Here is a 22,984-nt window from a genome sequence, read left to right as displayed (position 1 = left end):
TAATTGGATTGATATTACTTAAAACTCAGCTTTTTTGAACCATTTATCTTTAAAATTCCACAATTTATTAATCTTGCTCCTACCGCTTATCCTGGTGGATATACCATACCCCACACACCTCTGTGTGGGGGTATGGCACCTAAACCCCCCCAGCCTTAATTCCTAACTGCGCCCCTGTGAGGGCCTACCTAATATTTACAGTTGTCTAACCTGGGGCCATATTCTGTATTTTGTCAGTTCCACACCGATCTGTTTCCCTTCAGAGCCCAGCGACTGGACATGATTCTGTACCTACAACGGTTTCCCTACCGACGACGGCATTTCCACGGATTCTGTATCGTAGTCAGTATCAAAACTAGTTGGTATGGTTCCCCTCTCCTTCCCTATCACGGAAAAACTGCACCCGACAAATTGGTGCCGCACCGATTGAAGATACAGACAGAAAGAAATTTTCGAGCTTGCCAATGTTATTGAATCACACTGGGGGAAGGTTGGTTGAGACAGGCCATCAATCTGAATCCCAAATTGAAATTAATTTGTCGATATCAGACAGGTGAATTCTGGTTAACCTCTCTAGCTATCTCTCTCTGTAAATACCCTAAATGAATATTTTTATTTCAACACCTAAAAAATGCTTGAAAATGATTAATGAATATCCAAAAGCCACTTTCCAATCCATATCAGACCTTATACACTTTTATTGCTGAAAGATATTGCACATCACCAATGCCCTGAGGGAAGTCATGAATTTTCCCCCAATAAACAAAGATCAACGTTTGATGGGAAGAATCAGTATACTACAATTATAAAAGATCCTCACAGGAATCCCGAACGCCACAATCCTGAGAAATCAATTTTGGCAAATCATGCCACTAACATGAAACATGCCATTCATTGGGGCTACAAGATATTTGGGATATCTGGGATATTTTTAATCCCGGGGATTTGATCTTGATATACCCTGCCCAGTCAGCACACGAGGTATAATATACATATTTTTTAAGTCAATCTTGGTAAACTATGTAAAGTATATTGAAATATGTAAAATTTACATATCATATACTCGGAAATATTTACATAGAAAATATTGTTAACTTTTATTTTAGGTCAACATAAAATGCTGTCTTATTTAATACGTGATTGATTTAAACCTATTTTCTGGCCCATTTATCGATACACTTAATGTAAACTGAATGTAAATTATTTACATTCCATATACTTTTAGAATAGGGTTGTTCACCATATTTTTTTTATTTAAGAAATCGAAAGATCGTGCTTCAGAAGGAGCAATGACAATAATATTATGCTATTTTCTTCATTGTACATGTTTAGAGAAGGCTTTAAACAGTGACAAATTTTACGTTACGCCAAAAAGCCCTACTTCCATCTTGAATTGATGTGTGACGTCACAAGCCTGTAGATGCCCTACTGCAGTGTTGTTTAAGTGGCTCAGCAGGGTTATTCCACTTTTTTTCAAGATCTCCAGCGTCTGCCGCCAGATCAGTGTTTAAAGAAAATCCAAATTTATCCTTTAATAAGAGTAATAATAAGCAAAATTACCCTTACTTGCACATATTTATTGCTCATCATATCATAATAGCACTAAAACGTACACATTTCACGAGTTGTCTTTTTGATACATATAATCAGTATATTCCGAATCAACTGTTTCAATGAAAAACTTGACTCACAATAAATATAAAACACTAATAAAACATGATAATCGGTTTTCCAATCACTCTGCACACGCTAAAAGAATTTGCACTCCTTGAAGTTCGAAAGATTCTCCACACCTCACTTCTCACTCATCACTAACGACTTAGAATCAGTTTACGTTATTTCACATTGATATTTCAAGGACAATGAAATGAATAGGCTGAAACAAATAGCTAAATCGGTTATTGTAACATCAAAAAACTTCGAATTTCACTATTACTCTTACCCGTACTCTTACCGTAACCAAAATATGATCAAAACAAAAACAAACAACAGCGCAACGAAATTCGTGAAATGTAAACACTCGTGAATGCTCAAAATTAATAGGTAATAAAATCAAACGGAACTTAGAAGCGAACAAACGATTGGAAATTAATATGCGTTCGATGTATCCCTAAAGCACAACTAGATCAAATATGAAACATATCCCCTAGGCAATAGTTAGATACCTTAGATCGAAATGTATAGGGTTGATTGAACTAGCATGGAAGAAATAAATAATTTCGTCGAAGCAGTTACATTCACAACTCACTTCACTCTTTACTTCATCGTCTATATGCAATCATTCACTTAGGGGTACATTAAGGGCACAAATTGTGTTCACTTGCACTAGAGGCACAATGAAAGTTCACTGCACGTAGTTTCCTAGCAAATGCAGCTATACAAAACTTTCAATTCCTGTCAACGCTACATACGTTGCCTGCCTAACTTGAAGAATGGATTTCATGTCGCCTTGATCCATCCGGAAGCTTCATGCACAACATAGGCCATTTCAAAATAAGGAAAAACCTTGGCAAATGTCCAGTCGGCATGCAGAGTGCTCAGCTTGGCATCGAGCGATCGAGGGTACAGGCCAGCCGTACAGGCTTGTTTCGTCATCACCTCTATTTCAAGATGGCCGACCGTTTTTGGCGGCGTTTAAAATTGTTCGAATTTTGATTGCTAATAATTCCATCATTACTTTTTCAACGCATCTGTCATTCATCCCAATCGAAATGAAATTACATCAGAAGTGATACACGTTCGTTTTTTTAGACCGTTCTGATAGGCTTGAACAACCCTATTGACGTAAAATATACATATATTTACGTCCAATATACATAAACCATTTTCATGGATTCATGCCAGATAGTTCATTTACTGGACCACCCACACAGCAGAGGATATTCCAGGAATATCCCATTTTGATCCCCAATATTCCTATTTCGTCCCAGGGTTATTGCGAGCCATTACGGGATATTCCTGGAATATCCTATTTTGATCCCCTATATTCCTATTTCGCCCACGGACATTGGAAACCATTGTGGGATATTCGCGGACTATTTTTTGACAATAAGCTTTTGTGTATGTAATAACTGAGTCACAGGTGTTACTAAATGATATTACAACAAAATAAGAATAACTTTTTGACCCTTTCGAGACGGGGGAGTTTTCGTCTTACAATTAGTATGACTGCTGTACTGAGCCCCAAGAGAGACTTCTTTCTAGTGGTACGGAGCAGGGGGTTCCTCTTTTTTTGCACGTTCGCAAACGCTGTTCCAGAAATGCACTATAGGAACACAGTAGAACACCTACCTATGGTGTTTGCGCCTTTCTGTTCTGGAACACTCATCAGCGCTATCCAACTAGGCTGCGTTGGAACGCAGGTGAACGCCCGAGAAAATGCCTACCATGTTTGTTTTATCATTTCTGTTCGGAACATCCAAGAACGCTCTCCGCCTGGGTTGCTATGAAATGCAGATTTATTCAAAAATCAATCAATACCATTAAGATGTAAAAAAATCCTGCCATGAAAAGTTTTCCTCGTTTCATAAAGAAGAATGCTTTTCAAAATGTGATTTCACTCGTGCTTTTTAATCTACTGAGGCGATGACACAAAAAAGATATATTTCTCAGTGGGATTTATTCCTCAAGTCATAAGGCGAAACTTAATTTTTTGAATGCCAAGATTGACTCCCGCCCGCGATTTCGACCTATCGATTGTGGATACCATCGATGGTCGATTCCACCAATAGTCGATTTCCATCGATACACACTAGTGATGAGCGGAACTGTGATTTTCGGATCACTTCGTTACCTGTGACTGCTACTCATCAGTAACGGTGATTCTTAACTGTGATTGCGATCACCGAGGTGAATCACTCTTTAAAGTCATCGGTGATTTGTGGCGCTGCTATTCCTGCTACTTTGCCCAATTCCAAGGAATGAGCTCTTCTCAATAGGAACAAATAAACTTATAGAAAGTTGTAAAATTAGACAAAATATTTTTTTGAGGGAATAGTTCTGATTCCGAGTTGATATTACAACAATAAAGTAAATTTGATGTGGTAGAAGAATTGATAAGGGGCAATCATTTTTTATACGTATTTATAATCAAACCATCATAATTCAAAGCTTCAGCTGTATATTTCGCACAGAATGTCTTATTTACCATTAAATATGAATAAGACGTCGTTATTTTACCGTTGGTAGCATCATGGTAGCTGCCGAAGCTAACTTCACCGTATTCACAGTCGCAGTGATTTCGAGTGTTTGGTGATTTAGTCACCGGCAGTGATTTCGAGCATTCGGTGATTCAATCACCGGCAGTGACGGGCAGTGATTTCGAGCATTCGGTGATTTTGTCACCGGCAGTGATCGGCTACTTCTATTCAATCACAGGTGGCGATATATCGCATATCACTTGTTAGTAGCCAGCGCTATCATCACCGAATCCAGTGATTGAATCACCGAATCACCGATCACGGTGATTTCGAATATTGAATCACCGACAGTGACTGCTACTTTTCAGTAACGGTGATTCAATCACAGTTAGCGATATATCGCTCATCACTAATACACACATGGCGCACATGCGTCCCATTACTACTTTCTCGTCCTCCTGCTGCAACGATTGATGTTACGTTAACTGTGTTGTGTTCGTCGTAAGCGAAATTGATCCTGCCGAAGTTTATCAGCCTCTAAAGCTCTTCTTTTACCTGTTTCACCAGCACCTACGTAATCATCTACCGTTACAACGAAATTTGTAGTGTTGTTTTTTTCGAAACTTCTCCAACAAAAGTTTATCAACCGCTGAAGTTCTCCTTTTTCTTCCTTCATCAGAATCTGGGTAAGTAGAAGTGTTGCTCATTGCAACAATTTTTATTTTAAGTGAAGCGTATTCTTAATATTTTCAACCTTCTTACACTTCCTGAGACAGCTCAGTCAATCATCTTTTCAATCCATCTTCTGTGGATTGAAAAACGTTGCATATGCTTAAACTTAGTTTTATTTTTATGCTTGAGGCATTTTATCACTGTATGGTGGGAGGATTATGAAGAAAAACTTCCCGGCTTAACTATTTATTGAGTCATTAAAAGTTATATCCATTTTTTAAATTCGCTGTCGAGTCATAAGTTTAGACTCCTTCAAAATGTAATCATATTTGTTGAAGATCGTGAGGGTATTTTAGTCTTTAGGTTTGTACACATTGGTTTTAAGTTATTGGGAATTAAATTCTCAAATCAAATTAGTACTTCGAATTTTCAATGTGAATAACTTGTCAATTTTTACACTTAGAACTGATTTTTTCGAAATTTCCTTTGTTGACTGTTGGGGGATTTCATCTCAAATCAGGCAGAGGGGTGTCAGGTGACCATCACCGATTTCTCTGAAATTTATATATGTGAAAGCAGTATCCTTATGATGAATAATGATGCCTTTATCTCAGCTCAGAACCGAACCGTCATAAAGTTACCTTCCTTTGAACATTGCAGTGTCAGGCCTCAGAGTAAAATATGAAAAATCACATAAATGCTGATTACTAAGGAACCATGGCCTGTAATGCAGTGGTAATTGTTTCATTTTGAAGAGAATTCATTTATGCACATTATGGCATAACTTGAAAGTCATTTGAAGCAATAATAAACAAATAGGACTTGTTTAAACAATAAAATTGAGTCATTATTTAACAATTTATTACTAAAAAAAGACCACCTTTTATTTTCTTTAAAATTTCTCAGCGGGTAGTTCAAATGCTCTGCTTTCAATTAAAAAAATAAAAAAAGGTAATATTTTTATACTTTTTGTTTTAATGCATGTCAAAGTTAGGCATGTTTTCGACTCTTTTACACCAAGATTGCATACCTTCATGGGGATAAAAAATGAAGTTCCATTCTACTTAGCATTCATAACAGTGAAAAGTTCATATCTGAGTGATTGGTTACATATATTGAGTGAAAGCAAGTTCAATCTTGTTTACTTCCACGGCATCCAATGTGTGCAAACACCCTCTGCTACTGGCTGGAAACAGTGAATGAGTCGCAATTTGCATAGAGTATTTTTCAATGGCACTTCACATAAGTCTCCTACTTAGGGCCATGTGAAACAATTCGATGGACCTTGTGGATGTATACGCAAGACACTAATGTCATTCTCTTCTAAACACACTGCAGTGATTTTAGAAATTCACCATGTTTTTCGGAAGCACACGATGAAGTCATTCATGGTGAGATTTTGAGTACTGTATGTCTTTATATCTGATTTTGTTAGTGTCACAGCCTGTTGGATTGTGTGGATTACAGAGAGAGCTGTAGTTGTCCCATGTCTGTTAACTACCAAGACATGAAAGTGTTGATGCCATGTACAGGTGCTCCTTTCACCTAATTATTTTTTGTCTAAATTGAGCTAATTAGAATGTTTAAAATGCAAGTTTCATAGTAGGCAAGAATTTACTTACTTAAAGAAAGTGATAAATATCAAACATGTACTTCATGGGAAAATAATGTCTCAGCAGCTTTTGAAGAAGTGAGAGTGAAATGTGTATGAGTGACCATGTTCAAATTTTATCATTCTTTACACAAGTTAATCTAAACAACATAATATGGCTGATTTTCCAGTTTCAACCAAACATACAATTGACATATAATGCAGAGCTAAAAAAAAAACTAGGACTAAGGGCCAATGCTGATGTATACTGTTTGCATCCTCTTCCTCATAGTGCTCAATCAACATTGTGCTCTCATTTTACTTGGAAATAGAAGAAAATAAAAGGTGGCCTTTTTTTAGTAATAAATTGTTAAATAATGACTAATTTTTATTGTTTAAACAAGTCCTATTTGTTTATTATTGCTTCAAATGACTTTCAAGTTATGCCATAATGTGCATAAATGAATTCTCTTCAAAATGAAACAATTACCACTGCATTACAGGCCATGGTTCCTTAGTAATCAGCATTTATGTGATTTTTCATTTTTTACTCTGAGGCCTGACACTGCAATGTTCAAAGGAAGGTAACTTTATGACGGTTCGGTTCTGAGCTGAGATAAAGGCATCATTATTCATCATAAGAATACTGCTTTCACATATATAAATTTCAGAGAAATCGGTGATGGTCACCTGACATGATTTTGCGCAATCTGCCTGATTTGAGATGAAATGGCCCTGTTGGCATTTATATAGCTTTAGGGAAAATCCCATTAATAGAGATTACTTTAATTAGACAAATTAGATGTATCACTAATAGAGTTTAATAAAGTGTTTATCTAATATTGTTCACAGGTGTAGTAAGGAAGAATTTTCCAAATGCCAATTATGAAGAAATACGAGGAAAAGTGAGCTGGTTCTTCATGGATTCTTTTGACCTTAAGGAAGGATGATCAGGCAAAAACATTGATATTGATCCTATTAGCCTTTATTTTCGTATATGTTGAACAAGGGCATTTCTTACGGTATCTGTTATTTATCAACACTTATCAAAATATTCAGAAAATATTTGGCTGGTTTTATTTGTAATCGAAATTCTGACTACTTCTTGAACTGACTTTTAACTCACTATACTTATTCAATTTACTCATGCAATACGATCATTTTTTTACATTTGATGGATAGACTGATTAAATAATTCCATGAGAGGATCCGCTAAAACCTCTTGACAATAATTAAGCACCAGAGGTGGAATACCATCTGGGCCTGGCCCCTTTGTTGTGTCTAATGAATTCAATTTCTTATATATTTCTGAGATTGTGTGGTATATTTGTAAAAATATGTGTAATATTTAATTAAATAAAATTGTTTTTTCAAAGCAGCACTCTATGTGATTTCTATTTTCTCCGTAGACCATGTTAATCCAGATCTCACTGACCAGACCAGAATCCAGAATCTCACTGATTTTATTCTTTATTCAATTATTTGTCAGGTAGAAGTCTAAAACAAACTGGTAAGTGTTCCCACAGTGTTCCAGAGCAATGCAAAACAAATTAGCATGTTACATTATGTTGATGAAGGCTCTCTACTTCCTTGACAGGATGTTCTCAAATGCATGTAAACGCCTCAAAATGCTGAAGCTGTCCCTCACACTAAATGACACAATGGATTCACTAGTACTTCCATGATTGCACTAAATACATACTGCCACCAGAACAGAGTTTTTAGTTTTTGTTTTGCTAATTTCGATACTTTTTGGATATTCATGCAATATTATTGGATGAAAATTGGATAATAGGTAATATACAAAAGGATATTACATAGATGGCATTTGGCGGCAACTTCGGATATTATGTGGAGATCTAGGCAATGTTGGATGAAAATTTACATTCCAGATACATATATCATTGACGTATTATTTATGTATATCATTTACGTAAATTGACGTATTAGTAATACGTATTATTTACAAAATAAAGTGGGACATATAGACGTATTATTGATGTATTCAATATCAAAGCAATACGTATCATTTACTTAAGATTCACTTTGGCTCAAAGTAAATAATACATATTATATACTTCTGTGTGCTGACTGGGTGATGATGGTACACAACTCAAGTTTCAAAACATCAGCATTTAAGTAAGAATATGAGCATGTGGGAACCCCAAATAGCTTCCCAAGCTGCAGTAGGCTGGAAAAACTTAGGAATTTACTTCAACAAATAGACAATGTGAATATGTATGTATTTGTAAAATATTTTTGCAAAACACTGATTTTCATTACCCATATTCATAGATATCTTTGTCATCATTGAATTGGTGGGGGCAAAGGGAAATGCCTGGATCTTCCCCTGATACCATATCTGCAAATATGGCTTGTTTTTCCATTGGAGGGTTTAATGTAGTAAACCTCAGAGACCCGAACATTCAAAACTGATACTTGGGTTCTACTCCTGAACCTCCCATCACTAAGAGAGATGAGCTGTCCAAAGCAGAATTCACACGATAAAAGGAGGAAGCGGACTGAAGATCACAGATATGGACGGGACTGAAACATGTGTTCATAGGATATTTGGCGATAAGGAGGGAAAACATTGTTGCAAGAATCAAGCATGTCCATTGATGAGGTCCAGACCGAGCGTATTAAGCTGGACTTCAGCAAAAAGATGATCATACTGGTGATGAGAATGACATGGAATGTATGGTCATAGGGCAATCCAAAGGCATTTGGGGTTCTGAGACAATGTTTTTGGGGACTTATACAAGGCCATGACTTACTAATTGGAGGGTAAAGGGGAAGGCTTTCAAAATCCCTCAGTTTTTGTAGGGAAGACTTCAATGATACTTTAAAAAACAATTTGATGACTGAAGCACAACCCAGGCAATCACCCCAGCATTGCAACAGGTCTACGTGTATCTCAAATATTCTCTTTAGATTCTTCCAGAAAAGTTTATTCAAGGCAAGAAGTGCAAACAAGAGTACAGCAAAGGTAACACTGGAGAGTGGCTCTTTACATGCTTTAATCCGTAATATCAGTTGTGCATCTTTCGTTTCTTACTTATTTTTGGCTTGTATCAGAATTTTTTTGTTCCACTTATATCAAACAAGTATCACAAGTTATCTTTATCAGACAGTCCTTTTAGTGAATATGGACGTATTACTGGTTTCTATCCACTGCTTTTTATTTTTCGCTGTCTCTACCCCTGCGAATCGAATTACAACAAAATGCTAGCGATGAGCTCTGTCACTAGAAAATCTCACCCCAACAAGAATTTCAAGGCCGCGGGGCTACGCTGTGGGAAAAATTGAGGTCCTGAAGAAAATCCCCTTAATCCACCCCTTGGCGGCACAGGCTGCGCTGGTGAAAATATGGCCTAGCTTTCACTCACTGCTTAAGTACCCTTAAATTCCCCTTCCCTGTGTTGAAAACAAAATACCTCTTCATTCGATCACTCCAAATACCTCTCCCGGTACATAAAAAATGAATAAGACTACTTTATCGATGTAACTGCGGTAAAGGAGATCAATGATGTCGAGAAGAGGGTATAATATGGCTAATTATATGTCAGCCATCAACATCCACTTCGGACCTCGGAGCGATTTTGAGGATTTATCGTGGGGGGGGGAAGCAAGTGCATCAGCGGGATACGTTGCTCAATTGTCATTTCATTGGAATGCATAGAGACGGCTGATGCTTTCCCGCATCGAATATCTTGCATGCTGACGTATGACGTCACTAGTAACAGATCACCTTATAGTTTGGCATTTTATTTTTTTGAATCTATTACAAACTTTATCAGAGAAGATGCTATCTTAATTTTATTCTTACGATAGAAAATTTGCATATTTAATTATTCAGAGGCGATTAGAGGGAAATAAATGAAGAGGCTGTAAGCATTTTCAATTTCATCTCTTGAATTATCCGGACAATTTTTAGTGATGAAACGCTCTAGAACTCCTAATTTGGCGTTAAATAATCAAAATCCGCAATAGTTACATAATTTATTCAATAAATGCATTAAAAAATTAATTAATTATAGATTCCACTCCAGAATCTGAAATTTTGTCTTCTGTGACGTCACGTAATGAGGTATTCTGTGGCGAAATTTTTTTCGCACACAACCGCCTCTACCATATGCATTTTCTGTTTATCCGTCAGCTTCGTTGTGTGTTGTTGTTTGGAGTGTTTGTGTTGCAATTGAAATGGAAGAAAGTCACATAACTTTGAAGATAGTGGATAAATCAGGAAGCACACTATCGGAAACAACATGTGAGCTCACGGAAAAAAATTTAACTTGTCTGATAGCTGGCCTTAAGAAAGTACAAGCGGAGGTAAACGATCAGCTTACACGGCTGGTGGAAAACACTGAAAACGATTCATTAACCTCTGGACGGAATGGTATGATATTCTTGAGGTATTAATTTTCGATAATTGCTATTTATATCTCCTCTTAATATTTTTCTCTTGTATTCAGACGGCGCAGAAGACGATGACGAAGATGATGACAGCGATGATGAAAAAGAGCTACCGTGCGTGAAGAAATTGAAGACAAGTTGATAATGCGTAAACTGTGCTATTTCACAATTTACTCTCTGTGTGTCTTGAGAACGAGCTCGCCCTAATTTCACTGTATTTTGTGTTAATTGTGTTTGTGTGGAATCTTAGTGAAGATGTCGATTGGGTCGTATACTCTGAACGTATTGTTTTTCAAGGGTATTTGCTGTTAAAGTATTTTGATCAATGATTTGATTCTCGAAAGAATTAAGGAATATTTTATCATGGGAATACCCCAATATACACTATTTATTGTGGAGATTAGTCCGGTTAATTGTCCATGACCTATTCCATGATTAGCGTGTGGTCATTTCTGAATGAGTTCTGTTATTTGAAGCTTGTGAGATCAAGTGGTATATATCTGGTCATTTTTTTTACATTTGCATTTGCTTTTGTTTATCGGAAAGTGTATTCCCATAGAGTATTTATTTTGCCTGAATTTATGTTTTGGGTTCCAGTACAAAATATATCTAAGTCCCTATTATAGTTCATCCTGCTTCGTCATCCAGTAAATCTGGAATTCTCGGGTCCGTTTTTGTATGCAGTGAGTGAAGGTTGAGTAACTATTTTGTCGAATCATGTGGGTAATTAGCAAGATCATTGCTACAGAGGCCCACTCTCCTCACGGTTTTACAATCTTTTTGAAATTTTTGCATTTGCGATTTTCTTTGGTCAATATTTTTTCATGAATAATATCAATGATCAGTGGAGAAAATAATGTTATGTTTTAAGAAGAACTTGTGCGCTTTTTGAATCACCCCATCAAATGACTTTAAAAATAATAAAAATTTAATGTCAGGCCAGTAATCGCATTCAGAATTTTTTAAAACTTCCTATCCATATGCACATCAAGTAAACACAATGCTCCAATATACGTAGGTGTAGGACGACTAATAATGAAACCTTTTCCCCAGTGTCTCCACTGAGCCTTTTTGGTTTTGCAGTTTTTGTGTACCTTATAATACTTGTTATGATTAGATTAAATGCATTTCATTCCGTGATAGTTTTCCTTTATTCTTCTATTTAACCCATTTTAGGTGACGAGGAAAGATGAATGGCTCATGAAAGAATTTAGTGCTGATGAAGGGAATTGAAGTGCAGTAAAACATCTGTCTGGGGAAGTTGAAGGGGGGTTGACAGCAAACAATTACCTGGAGAGAAGTTTAGTTTCGATTGAGTATACTTTAAAAGTTGAAAGTATTGAATACATCTGTCTGCGTTATTGATTATATTCAGAGGGAAATAGTGGTTGGAGCTCTCACTCAACACGGGAGTAGACAGCAATGTAACATTTTATCAGCAACCCTGATTGGAAAAGTTGAAAAGAGGGAAACGGAGGGGTTTTGAATAATCTAGCAACACACCCTTGGTTACAAAGAACTAACATTGGAACTCCCACTTATCAGGTACATGAGTACACAATCAAGTTGCGGCCAAAAAAAATACCCAGGGAAATGACTGACCACTCACACTTAGCTGCGACATTCTGAAAGCACTCAGATTGAAATTTTGAAAATTTGAAATTTTCCTCCATAATAGTTAGGAAAAATTCTATTGCTTTTGTGGTAGCACTCAACCTTGTAAATGCACCTCCACTATGCATTTTCTGTTCTTTTTTGTCTCTGGTTTTTCTTCAGATTACTCATCTACCATAGGCTAAGCCTTGTTGTCACAATTGGTCCTTCCTCAATTGCAATTGTTTTAATATCTTGCTAATTTTACATCCTATGTCATCAACAAACTTCTTTCTTGTCATTCCTCTTCCTTTTCATACCAGTAAACACCCTTCATTCCAATTTTTTTCTGCTGCAGCACGTGTGTCATGAATTCAATTTTCCTCTCTTAAATTAGCCTTCTTTCTTCCTCTTGTTTTCCTTGCAACCCCTCTTTGCTCATCTTATTAATTTCACACGTCTTTTTGTGGACACAATAGGAGACCTCTATATATATGTGCCCACCAAATACGTACATGGGATGGCTTTAGAAGTGGCGGACATAAGGACTGCAAAACTGTACAGTGAACCATACCACTTAATATGGCCTCTCATTTGATTTTACGTAGTTGCAGTCACAGTCGGAAGTAATTCTGTTTCTTATCCCACCCTGTATTTTATTTCAAGGATGAGGGGTAGGTTTCTGTACAAACTATTAATTATATTAACCGCGATGGACTAGCACTAATACAGGGACCATGCATAGGCGGATCTAAGGGGGGGGCACGGGGCCCAAGCCCCGTCAAAAATTCATTATGGGTGTGAAGAGAAAATGTATCAGGCTTGTCGATTTTCCCCGAAGTGTTCAGATATTGAGATTCGAGTTAACAGGGTTCTAATGTTGATCATATGACTCTTCTAAATTGCTTAAAAAACTTAAAACTCACTACTTATAAAATTTCCCGGAGCAAGGGCCTGAATTGGGGCCTCCCAATATTTTTTGTAAGTCGGCATCCCTGGTTTGTTTTGTATTACGAGGTATCCTTGTGCCCCCCCTCACCCCCCCAGAACAAAATCTTGGATACGGCCTTGCTTGTGCCCCTCCAAGAAAGAAATCCTGGATCTGCCCCTGGGACCATGTCCTTTTGTGTAATTCACTTAACAAATTTAGAGTAAGGTATATACTTATTTTTCCTAATTTTGGTGGTCCCCTTGCATATATACAACCCTGACTGCACCCATCCTGTGAACTTTTTCATGACTTTTGTGGATAGAAATTATAAATCTGATCTCAGACTCCTTAATAATAATGGACATGGAATCTATGGCTTATACCCTGCAGCTTTATATTGTGCTGTTTGTATAAGTGCTGTAACTGCATTTTTCAATATTTTACAGTGAGATGTGTAAAAAACCTTTTCTCTCAAAAGAGGTTAATGAAACTGGCTCCCCTATTTGAGATTTTCCTTCATAGTACATATCACATTCTTCCACCTTTTCTCCAACATGTGTATTATAGAACTCAATACTCTCGTCTTTCTATTACCTATCTATCCTCTTTAATATATCTATCATTTTCCCTAATCAATGAATTTCTAACTTTATCCCAAACAAAGCTGAATAGATTTTTATTGGTGGCTGAAATTTTCTTTTTTGAGATGAAAAAGATTTTGTGAACCTCAATGAAAACCACTTCGGCGAACAAATTGTGACACTAGAGGATACTCTAAGAATTTGAATAAGTTTCTGGAGCCATGAGAAATTTCCATTTCCAAAAAATTCTCTGAGAAACATTTGAGTCTGTAGTATACAGTGGTTTTCCACAGGATTTCTTGCGATTGGTGACAGTCCAATGAGTATGGGAATTGAAAGAAGGCCTAGAGTATCTGGTACAGATTTCGTGGAGGTTTTCAGTTGTGCCGTATCAAAAGGTATTAATTAATTTTTGAATGCTGTTAATAGTGTTGATGCAGTACAATGATGAAACTGGTCATTTGTAAAGTCGCATGTGAAATTTACGAAGTTTTTTATTTAAAATGAAGAAATTTCACCAAGTCACGCCTCAAACCATTAAGTTTTGCTGTAAAGAGGTTTTCAAAAAGGGTCTCTGAAATCTCTGAAAAAAATTTCTGGCAGCAATTCTAGAGGTTTTCGATGGAAGCCTTATATAATGAGCTTTCCTAATTTTGTATAAAACCTTTAAAGACACTTTCATTACGTTTTCAAGAGGAATCTCAACCAAAAATCCACTTTCAATGCTTTTAAAACTTGACCTAGTCCTAGTATCTCAGTTAAATTTATCTAAAACACAGCCGGACAAATAATTAGGTATTTCTCAAGCGAATTAGCTTCATTTAAGTAAAATTTCAGTGCTTTGGAAATGCAATCTCTGCTTTCCTCTGTGATTGTATTAAAGACTACTGCCTTGACATATTTTCAGGCATCAGTAAAGGGGTTAAAGATATGAAATCGTAGAGAAAGAGTATTAGATGAGGTTAAGTATGATATACTCATTTAAAATTCTATTTCTAACCGATATTTTACTAAAATATTACTTACATCATTACCAGTGGCACAGCGAGGGAGATGTTTGGGGAATAAGCCCCCCCACAGCTCAGAGAAATTTTTAAGTTCAATCTATTTTACGTAATTGGATAGATATTATTCATAGAATAGTGTAAGGATTAATAAAATATCCCTCGGAAAGCCGTAAAACTCTCCATTTTGAACCATTTATCTTAAAAAAATTCTGGGGGAGGGCCCTCGCACCTCCTACTTACCCTAGCGGACCCCAACCACCCATTTTTAGTTGCGCCTAACCTTACTTCCTAGCTGCGCCCCTGACCATTACCGACATGCCTAAGTAAAAGCCTAGAGTACCACATCGCTGCAATATTGTAATTCAATGTTCCCGCCTTTAGTTCATAGAGTTCAAGGTAGAGGGCCGAGATTCGGCGCTGCCACTGTGTAAACTTTTGGCAGAACTCAAGAACACGTTGAAATACTCATTTACTGATAAAATAAAACACTTATTAAAAAAGAAGTCGTTAATGGAGCGGATAACTTGCTTTACCTTTGCCACTATCATCAGAAATAGCTACCTCAAATCATGAAAAAATTTACATCTCCTCTAATATTTTTGTGTGGTTACTCTGGCGTCGTTTATGGTTTTGTGACGGTTCGAGAAGCCAATGCTGCCGGCCTAAACATCATTAAGCATTCCCACAACGAGTAATTGATTATTTCTTGTGATCTAAGAGTCTCCATTTCTTAGTGACAGGTACTTATTACATGATTTCTATTTGATAGAATTATTGAGAATTTAGCATACCATAATTAGATCGTTAACGTGGACAGTGCACTTCGTAACGATTTGTTGATGTTTGTTTCGGATGAAGTACGTTATACATATCCTTGTTTCATCATATTTAATTTTTTACTGATTTATCCTCAATTATTTCACACTTAAATTTCACTATTCGCTCGTTCTCATTGATTCTAAGTTTAATTTATTTTATTTTTATTTAGGAACGTCACTACGCGGTAGGGACATATAACGCCAATGAATGCTCAATAAGTCTGGAACAGTAACACATTTTGAAGTTCTGAGACACAGTCGCGAATAATAAAACTAGATATGGGGTCCAACGACAGGTATCCTGTCCCGGCTCAAATTCGCTTTATGCTGTTGTGGTTCAAAGAATGGAGTGAGATGCAACGGGGCGACTTCCTGCCAATCTTAGCGCAGAAATTTTCTCCTCCGGGAAGTGTCAATGGGGTGGTGGCTGGAGTGGAAGGACTCAACTGCCATCAGAGTGATCGACCTCCTAGTTTATTCCAATGCCGAGTGAAGCTGTTTGGAGAGTGGGTAACGGGTTGGAGTCAAGCCGACAAGGATCAGTTCCTCAGCGGTTTGAAAGAGGTGGATCCCCAATTTGTGGAGAATTATGAGGCAGGATTCCACATTATCGTCGCTGGGCAAGGTAAGAAGGACAGCGAAGAAGAAAAGGAGGATGTACCTGTGGCAACTACAGCCGAGGAGGTGGAAACTGAAGAATATCTGGGAGAGGTCGTGTGAATTCTCTTACGTTGATGTCGATTTATATTTCGTGCAGCTTATTGTGCATATAAGGGAAACAACAAACAGTAAAAAAATGAGTCATCGTGTGGTCTCTATAGTAGATCATAACGTCATTGGGAAGAAATCATTCACGAGCTTTCAAGTTCTGAGTGCTCTTTTATTCGAGTATATGTTTATGACATATTGTATTCCGAGAAAAATATTCAGATTTTTATCTCCATATTACTTGCTAGTCAAAATATTTTTGTAAACAAATGTAGAAAATCAGTATTGAAAACTTGTTAATCATTCCAATATCACACTCTTATGGCCTTAAGGCATAAGAGTGAAACGAATGCTGTGTTCGTTGTGATTCAAGTTATTACAGCTAGTTTCACTGTGATTTCACAATCGTATTAAATAAGAATATATATCAGAAATGTCAAGCAGCTATTCCTCGGCTATTTGAAGCTAGTGGGTGTCATATCTTTGCTGCTTAAATGTTTGTTGGAAAACCTGTGCCATGATTAACATTATATAGTTGTTGTTGGCCCTTGAATCTATGCACCTCGTGGAAAAAACTTTGCTTGCTTCTAATCTGTCATTTCTTTGCAATGTATTGTTTATTCTTGCACTTGACTCCCCTGAGCCTGCTTTTCTTGAGACATTCCCTAATCTAATATGCATTCCTGGGAAAGTTTGATCTTGTTGTTGTCTTTTAAAAAGGAATATTTCAATTATTAATTTTTGTTTTTCTTAGTAATATTTCAACTTATTTATAGATTTATTTATACCATCAAGTCTTTGGCAGCTGTTTATATTCTGCTATTAGTAGATCAAAATATGTACTTGTCTTGAGTATGGACACTGGATTTTTACGCCACTTCATGCTAAAACATTCCCAATGAAATGACACAAGAATATGACGTAGTTAGCGCTGTGCTGCCAATTTGGAACTCTGAATACTCAGTGGATGGCGTCTTATCTATTGGTAGATTTAACAGGACTTTCAGATGAAAATTAATTTCAGGAAAACTTTTCAAGACACATGTAAGTTATGAAATTCATGGTCTGTAGAATGAAAATGTCTGAGGTACCACCTGTCGTAGCTTGTATTTATCCAGGAAAGAGTATTTGAAAATGATAAACGTTATGTTTTCTTTGTTGTCATGTGTGCATCATACTCATCATCCAGTAGGGATGAATGGACACTTCTTCGCTATGGCTCTCTCCATGCTTGGAGTGCATGCTCAAAAGATTATTAATTACATTCAGTGAGTAATGACTTACAAAGTAGTATCTTTTTTATTAAAACCGTACTCCAAATCAACCATAAACTAAAACCACCTTAGCACTATACGAACACACTGAAGTTTAATATCCATCGACACTGATAGTGTCAGTGGTAGCTCAGTGAATATGGTGGACGCCTGTGAAAGTGTTGCTTGGCTGCCAGTTCTTAATTCACCTCAGTCATGAAAGTGTATGTAAAAGCCATAATATGTAAATGATAATGGCCATAATGTTATAACTATATCTCTAGCATTTTCACCCTCTATTTCTCTACCTAAGGATTTGTTTGGATAGGTGAGGTTAGAGCTCACCTTGGACTAAGCCATATCTGGGTGAAAGTCGCTCATTCTGGGTAGTGGGAACTGTTCTTTTCCTTGGGCAACCTTGCATTTCAAGGATATCGATAGGGTGCTTGAAGGTGTCACCCAGGATTTGAACCTGGGACTATAGGATTAGCAGCCAAGCACTCTACCCACTAGGCCACCATGTTATCATAAAGCTCTCTAAGGTAAAACTTTCTAATTAGTATTTAGTTATGTGTGATATGATTAAAAAAACATTTAAATGAAACTCCTTAAAAGAGCACACAAAATAAACTAATTCATGTGACTTTAGAAGATTATGACCAACTCCACGAACACCATAATTATTTACTCGTGTGTCTGATGAGGGTTTTTTCCTACCTACAAAATTAAGCTTGCAATGGCACAAAGCACAAACAGGTTAGGAAAATGTTGGATGCATCTACGTATATAACGTCTGAGGGAATTGGCTTCTTACTTCCACTGCTCTCTTCTGAAAGAAATCCAGTGTTTATATTCTTGACCTGTATGTTTAGATGCAGGGAGTGATTTCCTCATAGCTCAACAAAATGTCATTTTGAAGATTGACTTAGTTGACATTCCAAGTTCCTTTCCTATTCGAATAAAGACTGGAGATGTGTATTGTAATTATATTTCGTTAATATACTCTCAGATATTATAGAGCTTAAATTTAAAAAATGACTTTATGTACAAATTTTTATGATATAAAATTGATATGAATTATGTATTATATTGAGCCATAATGTTGATCTTTTTCATTGTAGGGGGATTATTGAAATTCCCTCGGTACAATAAGTTGATGAATACTCAATGACATTGGCAAAGCTGTATTGGCTGACCCAAAATCTCAATTATTGTGGTAATGGGCTTTGTATTCATAGAACGTCCTTCACACATTGTAATTAATAGTAGTTAATTTTTTATAATTAGTTTATGGTAATTTTAATTGGAGTATAATGATTGTTGGTCTGTGTAGAGCAATAAATAAATCTTATTTTGAATTTAAACTGAACATTTCATATCAACAATACATAATATACAGATTGTATAAATATTTGTAAATAAAATATTCCAACAATTCACTGATGAATTACAGGAAGACACATTACAGTATAGATGTAAATATACTTTAATATAAAAGTGAGTATATATAAAGTTCATTGAGATATCAGACTTGGCAATGTTGCGATGAAAGGAGGGTCCAGCTGGCCAACTAGCAATTCATGACTGGTACTGATGGCCTCGCATTCAAAACAACATGCCCATATCACAGTCCATTTATCAGGTTCACAATATCCAATGCATAATGGCCACAAATAATTTACAAGATCATAAACAAGAAAGTTGCATTTAAGATTTTACTGCAATTATGTGGTTATGGTTCACAATTTATTCTTTCTAAGTATGTTCTCACCTTAAAGTGAACTGACTGAGGAATAGAAAATATTTTCACCACAAGTATGAGGCCACACTTATAATGGACACTTACAAGGTGTTTTCTACTGATTGGGATCAAACTTGAGTGGATGGATGTGTTTAGTAATGAAAACTCAAATATGAAATACCTATGCCTAATGAGAGCAGATATGTATTACCTTTTAAAGTTTTTCACTCAATAACAAACACCACAATTATTCTTCGTTTGATCAAAATCAGCGGAGTTAGTACACCTCATGAGAATCCCTTGCACCTTCAGGGACACTAAGCAGAATGGGGAGTGTAGTCACAGATTCTCATATTGAGTTTTCAAGTCCATAGTTCCTTTTTGATATGAGGAAGTCTTTTTATGGTCGTGGTGCTGCTCATATCTTTGGGTCAAAAAAAGGACTTTGCTGACCAGGGGAAGAAACAAGAAATAAACTACCCAGCAACATGGGTTTATTGAGTGGAAAATCAAAAAGACAATCTCCAACTTATTCAAGCTGCAGAGGCCTTCATTAGAAAAATTAAGAGAGAATGCTGAAAACTTTAAATATTTTGATGGGTAGTAAATGTTTTATACCTGTCTTAACCAACTTGTAACGTTGCAAGGATAATTTTTTCAGCTTAAAATGCTTCCTGAGAACATATTTCTGACAAGAGATTAACTCTTGTCATTTTTTTTACGAGTCTAATAGAGTGCATATCTTGCTGCCTTCACTGAATATTCAATGTATGTTTACATGCACAGATTTCCCCACATCGTATGTGAGCATTTCAGTTTTCCAACTATTTAACTGCACTAAAATCAGTTACCACAATAAAAAGTAAGAACACTTTTACTGGAACTCATTGTCAAATAAAATATTTGTTTTGAAATGGCTATTGATGGCCTAATCAAGTTGTAAGATAGAAAAGAGGGATGTCCAGCATTTTGAGATGGAGGCTGATTATTTTTTAATTGATAAGTGTAAACGGTCGAATGGGCAAAAAATAGCAAAACATGGTGTGTATTTTTGTTTTGCTGTAAGAAAATAATGGTCTGGACCTCTAAAAATTAAAAACTTCCATCGAGTTTCCTAAATCAATACTAACGTCATATGTACTTATTTGAGATATGAAAAGGGGTAAATATCATCAATAATTCCACCTCACAAAATAAAAACAGAATAGCAATTACTGGGATAACAGAAGTTGAGATGTTAGCAATTGACTAATGTGATACAAACTTGGACCTGAAGTGTCAACTGAAAAACTGGACTTTGATTTTCCCTGAGGGCTGAAAAAGTAGTTAGGAGAAGACTTAACAGCAAATATGGAGATGTTATTTTACCCCGTTACCAGTAGCTGGTAATAAAAGGCTAACAAAATGTGATATAGTGGAAATAAGCTTTGAGAGGGATTATTAATGCACAATTTACATTAGTAATTGGTGCAAGGGTAAAGCTAGTTATAATCAGAGGATTAGTCATTTGAAGTATTTATGGTAAAATCCACTTTTGCCTAATATACATAGAGATAAAGTTGCCACTTCTGCCTCTAAATCATTGTTACTCTGATAATAACATCCTCTATCATAAAATATCTGTATCACACAAAATGCAAATAAGGTACTTTGACAATAAATGAGACTTAAGTGTACTCATCCTCTTACTTGATTGATAGCTTCCTGTGAAATCGGTGACTTTCTGTAAGTATTCGACAAAATTCCCATTGTAGTATTTTGATGAATGCATATGTTGTTTTTAAAAAAATAAAAGTAAATATGCAACACGTAAATCAATTACTAACTATCAGAATTTAGACTGATAATTAGGAGACAAACATTTACATGACACCAAACAAAAGTTCACAATCAGACACCCCTAATGAGTTTTCCATGAAATATGTATGCAATTTTCTTCATCACTGATGGTACACTTCACCAAGGAGAAGTCATTTTCACAATAAAAATGAATCGGTAGAGATAAGACGTGCTACAGATGGTTTGATTATACCAAAGGGCCCAATGAAAGCCCATCCGTCAGCTGTTTGTGCAGGTGATATGCAACTTCGAACAATTTACTCTTTCATATGTTACTCATTGGCACCTTCTACTAGACTGTTCCTTGCAAAATTGTTATGTTTGATGGAATAAAAAATTTGGAATTGACCATGATGGGACCATGCAAGTCTGTGACAAATGCGAAGCACATCAGGTTTGTATCATTAACAAGTGTGGTAAGGCAGGGAGAATAAATGTCAATACTTGAAGATGCTGTCAAATAAATCTACTACCCCAAAAAATTCGTACTCTGCCCATTTAAATGTTTATGCAAAGTTATCCTTGACAGGTACAGATGAAATATTATTTGATTTTAGTTTTTCTTGCATCTCATTTGTCTCTACTAAAAAATTTAGGAGTTTTTTCCAGTGAAATAAGCCAATTAAAAACTATCCACATTCTTTCTCTTGTGCTCCTGTTATGGTGTTTAAAACAGATGGATAGCCAACCTTATCTTAGGAAAAATATGATTACAAAAATATCTTTCGTCAAGGTTATCAGTGATCAATGAAGTGCTTCACATAAGACGTCTTTGCAAATGGTTACTATTTCACAAATGTATTTACACAGCAACTAAGGCATATGTACATTTTATACATACATATGACTTCATAAATGGAGTATTATTTGCATGCACTTTGCTCTCCATGAATCACCCCAATATTAGTGCAGAACTCGATTATTTTAACTTCATACCTGTTTTCAGGAATAAATTGTGAGCAAAAGTTGCAGACAACCTTTTGAGGAATACATTGGGTGCAAAAGTTACAGACTACCTATTGAATTCACCACAGAGAAGTCATGTTACATTATTAAAATTAAAGAAAGTGAGATAAGAGGTACTGCACATGGCTTGTTGCCTATGATGGGTCCCGGACAAGCCCATCAGTCACTTGTTCGTAATACATACCACCACTTTAACAGTGAAAACCTTTTATGTACAAACAAAGACTTGAGATTAGGAACTACATGAGTATACCAATGCCAAGTGGAGATGGGACAAACTTAGTGCCATCACCCAAGTTGAGGGGGAGCGTGAGAATACCGAAACACACTTTATCACACATTGTTTCATGCCGCCTTGGATGATGGTCCTTTGACCATTTCCAGTCGACGGAGGCAAATCCTGAGGATGGCACCCTGACCCAACCGCTCCGCCTCCTTAGCAATGCGTTCCACGTCTGCGTTGCTGTTTAATTTCACTGCAATCAGGTAAGCATTTTTCAGCTGCCCACACGCAATGTATGCAGACATCTGGAAATTTAAAGACAGCCATTTTTGAGAATGAAACCCTGCATTTCTGCATTTTATAATTTATGTTTAAATATTTTCATAAATTTGAGCACTTTAACTGCACTACTACTGATACTTTGCCACAGTTCTACAAAGAATTCAAACCATCATGAATGAAAAATCTAAACCATTATCTAGGATTTAAAGAAAGATGCAATTGGA

At 36.3% G+C, this 22,984-nt stretch overlaps 2 protein-coding genes and 1 long non-coding RNA gene across 4 annotated transcripts in view; 2 read left to right on the top strand and 1 right to left on the bottom strand.

The window, feature by feature from the left end:
* Positions 1-10,516: 10,516 nt before the first annotated feature.
* Positions 10,517-11,958, top strand: LOC124167696. Its single transcript, XR_006866745.1, has 2 exons — positions 10,517-10,801; positions 10,878-11,958. It is a non-coding gene; the product is annotated as an uncharacterized LOC124167696 (long non-coding RNA).
* A 4,069-nt stretch (positions 11,959-16,027) lies between these two features.
* Positions 16,028-16,468, top strand: LOC124167608 (uncharacterized protein C14orf119 homolog). The gene has a single exon (XM_046545588.1). The coding sequence runs from the start codon at positions 16,028-16,030 to the stop codon at positions 16,466-16,468; it is 441 nt and encodes a 146-aa protein (XP_046401544.1).
* A 1,298-nt stretch (positions 16,469-17,766) lies between these two features.
* The window catches only part of LOC124167693, a 97,147-nt gene continuing 91,929 nt past the window's right edge, over positions 17,767-22,984 (bottom strand). For both annotated transcript variants that reach the window (XM_046545681.1, XM_046545682.1), the window contains one exon: positions 17,767-22,783. In XM_046545681.1, coding sequence (XP_046401637.1) covers positions 22,601-22,783 — 183 coding nt within the window. In that variant the 3' untranslated portion in view covers positions 17,767-22,600. The remainder of the gene's footprint in view (positions 22,784-22,984) is intronic.

Source organism: Ischnura elegans, chromosome 11 (assembly GCF_921293095.1).
Source record: "Ischnura elegans chromosome 11, ioIscEleg1.1, whole genome shotgun sequence".
In the NCBI taxonomy this organism is placed as follows: domain Eukaryota; kingdom Metazoa; phylum Arthropoda; class Insecta; order Odonata; family Coenagrionidae; genus Ischnura; species Ischnura elegans.
This window is presented reverse-complemented; position numbering and strand designations above follow the sequence as displayed.